Consider the following 12245-nt stretch of genomic DNA (forward strand, 5'->3'; position numbering starts at 1 on the left):
TTGAGGTGGGCTGGCCTTGTTCCAAGGTGACAGAGGCAGAGACACAGCTAACATGGCATCAGACTTACTGCTAGCCACCTCCCCAGAAGGGGGTGGAGTCTTGAGTGACAGGACGAACCACCAAAGGACTAGGCATCTCTTGAGGGAGAAGAGTAGAAGGCTCCTCCATCCATCTACTTGGGCCCTCCCCAGTGTCCCCCAAGATGCTGTGTCCCTCCTTGAAATTCAGATACATTTTGTACCCCAGAATTAATGATGATCATAGGGACCCTCCCTGAGGTCTTCTAGTGCCCATTCTTCAAGCTCCTCCAACTCTTCCTCCATGTCTGACTACTCCCTCCATGATACCCCTAAGGGACTCATGACACCCTCTTTTGCCCACATCTCTCCCTGGATCACCTTCTCTTGCAATCAACCCCTTGCTCTTCTTCACCCAGTTCTCTTCTTCTCCACTCTTTATTTCACCCCAATCCACCCTGTCCTTCATCCTTCCTCCTCACCTTCCTCTGTTACAGAGAACTGAGTGAAATGATGCATTTAAAAGAGATTTCCCTTGTGCTGGTAGACCTTTGGAATGCTTCAATGGCCACCTGCTTCCTTTCCCCTAGCTATTTTCTGCATTTTTCTGCAAACCATCCACCACCACCCCCTGCCCCCGTCATGTTTAGGTATGTAGACATCTTGCAGCTTTAGAAAGAGAATTCTATATACCATGACCTTTGACACTAGACTAAGATGTATATTTTTAGGACCCATCCTATTTTTCTGATTGTAAATTGTTTTCAACTGTTTTTAATGTTGTGTTTTAAATTGTTGTACGCTGCCCTGTGACCTTGGGGTTAATCGCACATCATCATTATCATCATCATCTCATTATTTTCTAAGGGCTGTGTTCTATAAGTAACAGTAGCCTGAAACACAACTGAAATATTACGCAGTATTGGAATGGAAACAAAGAAAACAGGGTTGGGGAGGGGCAGAAACACTCAGCCAGAGAAAACATGTTTAAAAATAGAAGTTGCAGATGATGTCTGCTTCCCAACCCATGAGCCAACCAGTCACAGAGATATATAACAACATGTTTTGTTAGAACAATTCAGCTTTATCTCACGTTTATGACGGCTGCTTCCATCTATGTTTCATTGCAAAACCCAGAATATTTATTTCCTTGTCTTTTTTTGCAGTATAACTTTTACTTACTGGTGACTTTTGGGGAAATATGATGGGAACAAATGCATGTGTAGGGGGGATATTTAATGAGACAGGACAAAAATGCAGAGCTGTGTGTTGATATATGGATACTCACCATAGCAGAAGGGGAAGCTATGGTATCCTTCAGCGCACCGGTCACAGGTCTCACCCTGGTAATTCAACTTGCAGTAACAGCGACCAGATCCTTCCTCACAGCCATCAGAATGTTCTGAGTTACAGCTGCAGGCTGTATATAAAACAATATCAGTCCCAAATCTTTCTTCAGCTTGAATTTATTTACTTCCTATTAAAATTAAAGGAATGTCCCCTGCACTTGGGCTACTTCCTGGTTTAGATAGCGCTGTTGCAATAATCCTTTCCATCTTTAAAGTGCTGTGAGAATCAGTATTACCTCTTTTGATCTCACACCAAAAACACAATAACATGACATGGGCAAAATCTATCTGAGCATTTCTCAAGCACATACAGCAATAAATAAATAAATAAATAAATAAATAAATAAATAAATAAATAAATAAATATTCGTTCCTGTACCTTTACGGTTTGCACGGCAGGGAGAAGCTGTTCTTGCAGAGTGAACTACGCTTAGAATCAGAGAAACTCTAGGGCAGTAGAAATATACTGACTTCACATTCTAAAATATATTGGCATTAACTTCCCATTTTCCTATGAAATTGGAAGGTAGAGTGGAAACAAGGTCATCCTCCCCATGAGGTGGGGTGAGGCAGCCACCTCAAACAGTGAAAGCAGCCTGCCCCCGCTGACAGAAGAAAATCACCGCTGACAGCAACACCAGTTTCCAGCGACATCTCACAAGACTTCAGCATGATTTCGCTGGAAGCCAGTGCCACTGCTTGCACTTCACAGGTGCCACCATGCAGCACCAGAGAAGAGAGACTTGCGGGGAGGCAGGATTCCAGCGGGGCAGCATATTCCAGCTTTGCCTCAAGCATCAAAATGGGATGCACTGCCTCCGGGTGGAAATCATTAGGGGGAAAAGCAAGAGGGAAAGAACATACGTATACATCCATACGTTGCTGTCACTGGAACACCATAAGGACGGTAGAAGCCCTTCAAGCATTTCTCACAGTTTATACCGGCTGTGTTGTGCTACGCAGAATAAAATAAGGAAAAAAGGTGACACGAGAAAAAGAACAGCTAAGCAAGGAAAGAACTGAATGTGGGTGTTTGAAAATATGCTACTATGGCCAAGGAAGAATGTTAATGTGGTAGAAATGCAGTGCATTCTGGGTTTCTTGGGGGGGGGTTTCTTTTGCATGCTGTCAGAAGCTAAGGAGTTAGAACCCACAGCTCTGGGTACAGTTACCCTATGCGATGACCCTGAAGTAGCACCTGAAGTAGCTAGGCCCACTCAGACTGTCTCTTGGCTTATTCCCTCGTTTGACTTCCTGACTGAAACTCCTAGTCTAACTCCCAACTTAACCCCCTTCTCTTGGACTCCTCCCTCCAACTTGACAGCTTCTATGACTCAACCTGGCATGTACTGGTTTTCAAACGCCTTGGGAGTTGAATGTTTTGGCTCCTGAACGATCGAAAACTGGAAGTGATCATTCCAGTTTTTGAACGTTCTTTGGAAACCAAATATCTGACGCGACTTCCGCGGCATCCAATTGGCTGCAGGAAGCCGTGCCTTGGTATCCAAACGTTTTGAAAGTCGCACAGACTTCCGGAACGGATTCCATTCAACTTCCGAGGTACCACTGTATTGACAAATGCCCTACATGATCAACATCTAGTGAAATTAATGCAATCTTATATGAAAGACTGACTTCATGGCTGACTTGACCATTAAATGACTTTTGTTAAATACAGTGGTACCTCAGTTTACAAACTTAATTCGTTCTGGAAGTCCATTGTTAAACCAAAGCATTCTTAAACAGAGGCTCGCTTTCCCTACTGAGGCCTCCTGCCACTGGTGCCCTTCCACCGTTCGGCTTCCGTGGCAAAGTTCACTAACCGGAACACCTACTTCCGGTTTTGCAGAGTTTGTTCACCGAATAGTTCATTAACAGGGCTGTTTGTAGACCGAGGTACCACTGCATAAGAGAACATTCACTTTGGCTCTCCTTTAATTTACATCAGAAGGGAAAGCCAGTAACAAAGTTATCTGGTTTCCATATGTTGCAACACACACACACCCAGTTCACTTCAAATGCAATTGGATGAAATGTGTTTTTTAAAAATGGAAAATGTAACACCAACTTATTTGGATAGCAGAGTTATTTAAAACTTTGTGATCATGAAAGATTAGATCTACAGCAATGGAATGACATCTGTGTAACAGTAACTCACTGCCTGACACAGAGAACAAAGCATACATAATATCATTATTTTGCAAAGAAACAGACTCTGTACACCATGTCCCAGTTTTCTTCAGTTGGTCATTTATGCAAAACTTTATAATTGTGTTTCTATGATACAAATTGCAAAAGGGTAAGCCCAATACCTATGCCTTTTTTAGGATGGAAAAATTATAATTAGATTTCACGGCTAAGCAATTTCATGCAGCTTAATTTCCACAAAATCAAATTATGGACAATCAACATCAATTGCAACAGACAGCTTTTTTTTTTTTTTTAAGATACCAGTCATTTTCCTTGCTTTGATGATGTTCAGAAAAGATGCTTAGCTAACATATTCTTTCATGGGCAAAAGTGCAAAGAGGAAACGACACAGAAATGTCAAACTGGAAACAAAGAGTTTCCCTCTTTCCCTTAAAAAATATTTTTTCTTTGATTTACATCCAGCTACATGTGAAACAAATACTGCTTTCAGATTTAGCATGATGGTTGCACTGGATGTTTCCTATGACCCCAGGTCTCAAGTGGAAGGCTAGCTGTCCTCTGAAGCAGTTGCTAGGGAAGAATGGGTTCTGCATCAGTTTTGCACTGCCCGCCCAGTTCTGAACATGGCTTGACTTCTTCAGCTACCCAAGCAATGGCCTGCTTCCCCCCCTTAAATGATCAGAACTAGTATGACTGCATTGACCGATGGGATACATTTGTAGTTTCCCAACAGGCTTTTTGGCCTCCTAGGGATCACCAAGACTACATTAGCAACAGAGCAGCTGTGCTGCCTGTGATGACCCTCCAATCAGCATCCTAAACATGTGGATGAGGGATGACCAGCGCTGTTTTGATGTGTTTTTCCACTGATAAACAGTATCCAAAGTATCCGATTTAAATGGCAAAAGTCATCCTGCAAATAGTCTGGAGAAATGTCTCAAAATATCTCACTTGTGTCATTTCACCTTCATTACTCACATCTCTTTAAAAAACATATGCATGTATGACTTCAAGCATGTATTATTTCAATCAGAGGTTTTGGGATGAATAAGATGAAGTATCCTATACTTGGTACAACACTTTCCCTTTAAGTGGTGTACCAAGCACAAAGTACTTCATCTTATTCATCTCAAAAGCCTTGTTCTCATTTTTTAAATTGCTGTTGGCTGTGCCTATTCAGAAGCTTAAAAAACAAAGTTCACAACACAATCACACACACACACACACACACACAGAAGTAAGTCCCACTCAATTCAATGAGGCTAGTTCCCAGGTGAGTGGACATTGGACTGCAGCCTTATATGACTATCTCATACTCATTTACATGGTAATGAGCCCCAATTAACTCAGTGGGACTTCTGCGGAAACATGTTTAGAATTGCACTGTCAATCTTTCATTACTGAAGTTTACATATCAAGCAACCAGTGATTTGGGCTATCTCCTCTTTTGGAACATTTGTAGAAAAGATTGTGATGGATAGGATAAGAAAATGTATTACATGATTTCAAGACAGAGAGGAATGAAATAAACACTTTAATAAGGGGAGTTTTACCTGACAGTTGATGCAGACCCCTCCACCTTGATACTGTCCATAAAGATTTAAGCTCTCTCCACGTTGCTCAACTTCAGGATCATAATAGCAGTCCATGGCATGTCCATGGCAGTTGCAGGCTGAGAGAGAGACGATAAGTTTCATTACAACCATCAGGCAAATGAGCAATGGAACACAGAGAAGAAAAAAAGCACCTCTAATTTCCATATGTCATGCAATGAGTTTTTCCATCAGATGCAGCAAGGTCATCACAGTCTGTTCAGTCCAGCACTGTTCAGACTGAGAACTGTCATTCTGGGGGACATACAGAGGGCATTGTAAGACTGAAAAAGCTGCAAATTCACAGGGCATTTTTAGCAATACTTTCCAAGCACACAAATGGGGCCAAAATTGCTTCTGAAGAAGCAAGGACTATCTCAACCAATTTTTTGCCAGATATCTGGCCTTGACATTGTTCCAAGTCAGAGCAGATGGGAAGAAGGGCAGGGAGTCAATCACTTCAGCATCCAAGCATGACCTGGAAATACCTGGTTGCACTGGAGCTCTTAACAATATAGGATGATGTCATATTATTTACTTATTCACAGCCTATCTGTTGCATAAAAGATAGGCTATCATGTGGGATTCAGATACTGTTTGGTCTGACATGCCTAGTTTCATCCAAAGGTTTTTGGAATGTTTGTCACTTTCAAGCTTCACAATATAGGCCGATTGGCCTGAAATGTTTGTACATTGATTTTCGTCAGTCTTTTGTTCTATGCCACACCCATGGCACGTGTCCACAGTTGAGTGCTCCTAATGTGGCTCTCCAACTCAGTTGCAAAACATGTTCCAATTTGCATCCAGAAAGCAGCTTTGCCAGTCCTTAGCTTGTGATGTGGTTCCCAGCTGGCTCTCAAGCACTTGGGAAATGTTGTGAAAGGGACTTCGGCAAGTGGATGAGACAATTCACTTGCCAGTCATTTGATGTCAGAATGGCATAAGGTGATTGACAGGCTGGCTATCTTGCCCGCCTGTCAAAGTTGGTCCACAGGGGTGGAGACAGATAATAATCTGCCTTGGTCTGAAAGGGCACTTCTTTAAATGGCTGGACTGAATTCTTTCAACATGTGAGGCAATAATACAGAGGGAAATTATATTATGTATATTCAAAGCACCTTTCTCTCCCCACCAAATAATCACATTCAGATGCTAAACTTACGTTCACAAGCATTTGTACTGCTGGTTGTTGCAGGTTGCCATTGTTTCTGGTTATATCCAGGGCAGCAATGATTGCAGGTTTCTCCACAAGTGTTGTGCTGACATTCACATCGGTACCTGGATATATAAGTAAAAAAGTTATAGAAGTAAAACCTGAAAACGATGCCATCATTTTGAAAGCAACCATTTTGAAAGCACAATGGTTTTGGTTGTACTGTTGTATCCTTACCTGTATGAATTTATGTCCCTTTCGGCATCACAAATATCTGCATGTCCATTACAAACACACTGTCCACCAACACTGATGTCTTTTATGCTGTAGTAATACTAGACAGAAACAAGATTTGCAGGTAAGTAGCTAAAACAAAACAAATTCCTTCCAGTAGCACCTTAAAGACCAACTAAGTCAGTTCTTGGTATGAGCTTTCGTGTGCATGCACACTTCTTCAGATACACAGAGCTGACAGAGCTTATCCTCAGGGTGTTCTCTCAAAGATTATGAATTCTAGACCCAAGATGATATAAACTTGATAGTGAAATATATATATGACCACCAATAATTCCCCCACCATGAATTTCTGACCTTGATAAACTTCTTCTCCACTAAAATTTGTATTTTAAACATATTTTGGTTTTTTATTGATTGATATGGGCTGAGGAGCAGATGATAAAAAAAGGGAAAACAGAATGGGCAGCTCTAGAACAGAAAGTTATATTCATATGTTTCAACACTTCATCTTTACATTCTCATCTTTTTAAAGGGCATTGTAAGGATGATTAGATTAGCATATGACTAAACCAGATCAGGGTAGCTAAAGGGTCTCAAACCCTCGGTGAGTTAGGAGCTTCCCCTGCATATGAAGACAGGCTCCGGCAGATTGAGCGGACAAGACCAATACTGGGTCCAACAGTCAAGAAGGTGGTTTTTACATGTGCTGTAGAGAGGGAAGTGAGAGGCTGATGGAGTTCATCAACCTAGGAAGGTAGCCCCTCTAGGAGAAGGAAAATGCTGGTCCTAAACCTCCGCTGCCTTGCAGTATATCTTCAGGAGAAGAAAATGAGTAAACCTTACACAAATCTGGAGTGGAGTCCCTAAGATGGCTGGATGGCACCTTGTATGCCTCCTTCCAGCAACTCCTGCAGCCAAGCTGGTACCAAACATATTGCTCTGCTTTCCTTGGACCACATCAATGAGGCCAAGAGGAGGGTCCTATAATTTGGGCTTGCACCCCAGGGAGATCAGTTTGGTGCTGCTAACACAGTGGTTTGACTTCACCCCCAGAGGTGCACTCCGTTGTCTCTCCAGACAGACAGATGCCAACAATTCTTTGAGCATTTAGGAAGAGGTGCAACACATACGTATTTCATCACGTGTAGCCATACAGTGGTTTCTGTGTTTCATACAGCACCTACGCAATAACAAGCCTTTCTCCATAATGTCAAAAGGGTACAGAGCTATGCAGATCAAAGCCGAAGATCTCAGAATTATGTTAAGCCCCATGCTCCATGGTTTCAAATTGGCCAACCATATACTGACTTAAACAGCAGGAATCCAAGACACAGAGTAAGCATTACAGCAGTATCAAGTACAGTGGGAATACAAAAAAGATAATTTCCACTCACTATTCATGTCACTGACCAGGGGCCCAAAATAATGTATAGTTGTCTCAGAAACTCAAAATTGTTAGTTATTCTCCAGAACTGTTTAGTCATTAGCCTTATTCAGTGCATGTCTGTTCCAATATAACAATGCAGGGATTAAGATTAAGGCTGCAGTCTATAGGAATTTACTTATCTTGCAGTGCTCAGTTGAGTCTTACTTCTGAGTAGACATTCACAGGATTGCACCTCTCGGCTGCAATTGTGCATATGCTTATTTGGAAGTAAGTCCTATAGTACACAGTGGATTTATTTCTGAATAAATATGCATAGGATTGGGCTTCTAGTCATTTGCAAGCACTACTAATCCATATGGTGTCCAGAGAGCTTAAAAGTATGTTATCTGAGTACCACTCCCTGCCACCAGCCCATGTATGGCAGATAAAGCCACACTCAGTCAATAGTTATAATAACTTCTGTGTACATTTAAGAAAGAGAGAGAAAGATTCTCCACCCTACCTGAGCAGTACTGATGGAAGGAAGAAGGCCAATAAAGAAATCAAGTTTGCTACCTTATCCTCAGTGACCAGGAAAGGCAAAAGGTTGCATCTGCAGGGGAATTATTTTATCTTACAAATTCTGCTTCACATATGTGTAATGATTAAAAGCCTGCTCCATGTTTTCCTAGCTGTTCTGGCACATAAGAATCTGGAGTAATTAAAAACCAGGTTTTATTTGGGAGTCACACTCTTTTTCTCTGGTAACTTTAAAAGATTCTAGTAGAACTTTGTGAAACTACCTGCTTGATAAAGGTCATAGTGATAAAATCATACTCTGCTTAAACTACTTTTCTGCATCTTCCTGGATCCAAATTTCCTGAAGAAATTTACAATATGCATCCCACTTTTTCCAGAAATCCTTAAATATGAATGCAGCTGGAGTAAAGAGCAGCTTCAGACCAGAGGTAGCCAACATGGTACAATATTGCTGAATAACATCTCCCTTCAGTACCAACCAGTATGGTCATGACCAGGGATGATGCAAGTTGCAATCCAGCAACATCTAAAGGGCACCACATAAGTAGGAAGGTTCCTTATGTAGAGTTAGACCATTGGTCCTTCTTGTTTTTAAGCAGAGTTTAGATGGCCATCTGTCATGGTCGTTTTAGTTGAGATTCCTGCATTGCAGGGAGTTGGACCCGATGTCCTTCGAGGTCCCTTCCAACTCTACAATCCTATGATTCCTCCCTGCCAAAAGATAACATTTACTCACTCTGCGTGTCACTGTAGGATCCCGTTGAGCTTTAGATATCAAGTGCCCAAGAAGGGTATTGGTTCTGAGGAAATGTAAACGAATATTTGTTGCTTTAGTAAATTCTCTAAGTATAGGAGAATGGGTGAAGTTATTTGCTCCTGGACGACCGTTTACCAAGGATATCACAATCTAATATGAGAGAGAGAGATCAGTTTTAAAACACGGACAAATTAATAGAAAGCAACTTATAAATATCTAGGACATGAATAAGAAAACTGGGCCCCTGGTCCATTATTGCAACCATTATTTCAAGGGTGGGCATTGTTTCAAAAGGTGAATAGATTCCAAGTGAAATGTTGTTAGAATTAGTGTAATGCCACCCACTACAAGCATAGCTAAATGCAAACGTGGACATAGGCAATTGGTGGCCACACAATACAGCCACAGACTAGGGGAGTGGGAAAGGAATTACAAGAGGCTTCATTGTAGAAATACTCAAGTAGCTTGCAGCACAAGCCTAGACAAATCCTCTCAGAAGTGAAATCACTTACTAACAGTCAGGCCTGGAATGAGAAGGTGGTGTGGGGGCAGCAAAACACCATACTGATTTGGGGGCATATTGCAGCTCTGAGCTATCAAGCATAATGTTTCAAATGAGCCCTCAACCCTATCTTCTTTAACAGATTTGGGGACAGGGGCTGCAGAGAGAAGGGAGAATCAATGAAAGTCATCTCTTCCCTTTCATCTAACAGAAACCTCCAATGGATCAATGAGCCCCTAATCAGTGGAGCAACATAATAATAATGTATTTTACACCACCCTTCAATCATATTCCAATCAGAGTTTAAGACAGCAAATCGAAGAAAAATGGGTCTTAAGCCATGAATTACACATGTACAGTATAAAAAACTAAGTACAGTGCTACCTTGGTACTCGAACAGCATGGCTCCCAAACAAATGGACTCCCAAACACCACAAACCCAGAAGTGTTCCAGTTTGTGAACGTTTTTCAGAAGCCGAACATCCAACGCAGCTTCTGATTGAGTGCAGGATGCTCCTGCAGCCAATCAGAAGCCACACTTTGGTTTTCAAAAGGTTTCGGGAGTTGAACGGACTCCCGGAACAGATTAAGTTTGAGAGCCAAGGTACCACTGTATTCTAAAGGCAACAATTGCCTAGGCTCTCCATCTATTAAGATAGCCAACAGTCACAGCTTCTCACAAAGGATAAATAACCTTGTCCCATTTGTGATATGAAGGCATCTCCAATATTAAGTATCTAATTGAAAGAACCTTTATGTCCGGCAGATAAACTGGTTTAAATGCTTGAACATTTAATGTACTTTAAAGCACTTATAATTATTGCAAATATCAATATTAGTTATTCGTACACCCCTAACAATCAGTTACGTTGTTAAAAGATGTGTAAATACTGAAGGATTTGGCCAAAATGAATTATTATTTTTAGTTGTAGCACAAGGATCCATGACATAAGGGATTGCCAGCAGCAAATAAGCTTTTTAATTGCTCTCTCTTTACGATAGAAAGAAAATACAAAATGTAGTTGTGGAATTTCCCCATAAGCCAGAGCAGGTTTTTCTAATGATTAAAGAAAACTCTTCAAAGCCCTTTTTAACAAGAGCTCATTGTAGACTAATAATCAGCTCCACTAACTCAGAACCCAGTTCTTGGAACTAGACTATTTTAGGAGCCAACTGGAATCTTTATCCATGCCTCTAAGCACAGTAAGTCCTACCAATAGGGGGAAAGAGATTATCTGTATGAATGATTGCTAGCTAATTCAAGACCAAGATGTCTGTTTGTAGTTTTATAGCCTACAAAATGACTTATAGCTTTTAGAACATGGTGGCCAGAAAGGAAAGCAAAAAGCACCAGTAACTACATCAGTTGTCAGCAGTGGCACTTGTGGTGGGTCAAGAAACATAGAGGAGGTGGATATCTGGTGGGAGAAAGTGTTCTATATGTCCTTGGAAGAGTGGAGTGTAATTCAAGAGTGCTCATCTTCAGATCAACCCATTCACCAATCTAACTTATATCAGAATGCTGGAGTGGAACAGGGAGGTAGACAAGTGAAGTGAGTTTCAATAGTGGTTACAGACAGAAGAGAGAATGACCACTGGTCACTAAGAACCCATTTAATAGTACTGATCTGCTTTATAGTTTTGTTATGGTACTATTACTGAGGTGCATTTGAAGTACTTTCATGCAAAACTCTTGTCTAAATGCTATGTTATTACAGTATTGCTGTCATCCCGTCCCCCCCGTCCCCTGCCCTGAACTTACCTCTCCATTTTCTAAAGGCACAATCCGAGAATATTCTGTAGTGCAAATGACATCATCATCTTTTCTAACACGGGCATTTGCTTCCTTCCCAAAACGTTCCCAACAGCCTTGCTTAGAATCTAACAAAAATAAATAAATCACTGTGTGCAGATCCTGACCTTCAGAACATTACTCCAACAGTTACATAGAAAATATCATAAACCACCGAATCTAAAATGGAGTGAATCCTGGTAACTCAGATCCTGCGCGTTGACTTCCCAAGACTCTTTACTGTTCTCACAAAGTTATGCCGGATAGTCCTGTGACACATTAAGTCTGAGTGTTTCAGTGAGTCTGAGAAAGGGACAAGGGAAAAGCAGGTCTTGCATGCCCCAGGAAAATATCACCTCTTTACCAATATTGGGGTGTCTAATCTACCTCATTGGTTGTTTTTAAACCTTGAGACAAAATGTGCAATTAGGCACTGACAGAATCTGGTCTTAAGGTTGCCTTAAGTGAGCATTAAACTACAAACTTTCAGTCTCATCCTATGTAGCATTCAGCATGATCGCTAAAATCTATTGATGTATACAGTACATGTTTGGCTTGACAGGATTAACCACAGTTTCTAAAGTTTAGGCATAACAGGAGGCTGGGGCTTATTAAAACAGAAAGTGAAAGATTTCCTTCTCCTTTACTCACTGGTGAAAGAAATGAGTGGGAAGCCTGCAGCCTGATGAATCAGTCCATTAGCGAGTGATATTGAACATAGCTAGAGGTATTTGGCAGGGCAGGGCGAGGGGTGTGTGAGAGAGACTTGTTCATGAATTCCTTAAGGT

The 12245-nt window shown here is 41.3% G+C and overlaps 1 protein-coding gene across 1 annotated transcript in view; it reads right to left on the reverse strand.

The window, feature by feature from the left end:
- LAMA3 (laminin subunit alpha 3) overlaps positions 1-12245 on the reverse strand; it is a 154240-nt gene that overhangs the window by 115447 nt on the left and 26548 nt on the right. The window contains exons 4-10 of the mRNA XM_081873595.1: positions 11428-11546; positions 9143-9313; positions 6501-6598; positions 6273-6388; positions 5072-5190; positions 2232-2322; positions 1307-1438 (exon numbers count right to left, since the gene is read on the reverse strand). Coding sequence (XP_081729721.1) covers positions 1307-1438; positions 2232-2322; positions 5072-5190; positions 6273-6388; positions 6501-6598; positions 9143-9313; positions 11428-11546 — 846 coding nt within the window. The remainder of the gene's footprint in view (positions 1-1306; positions 1439-2231; positions 2323-5071; positions 5191-6272; positions 6389-6500; positions 6599-9142; positions 9314-11427; positions 11547-12245) is intronic.

Source organism: Podarcis erhardii, assembly GCF_964252035.2.
Source record: "Podarcis erhardii genome assembly, chromosome: 8".
In the NCBI taxonomy this organism is placed as follows: domain Eukaryota; kingdom Metazoa; phylum Chordata; class Lepidosauria; order Squamata; family Lacertidae; genus Podarcis; species Podarcis erhardii.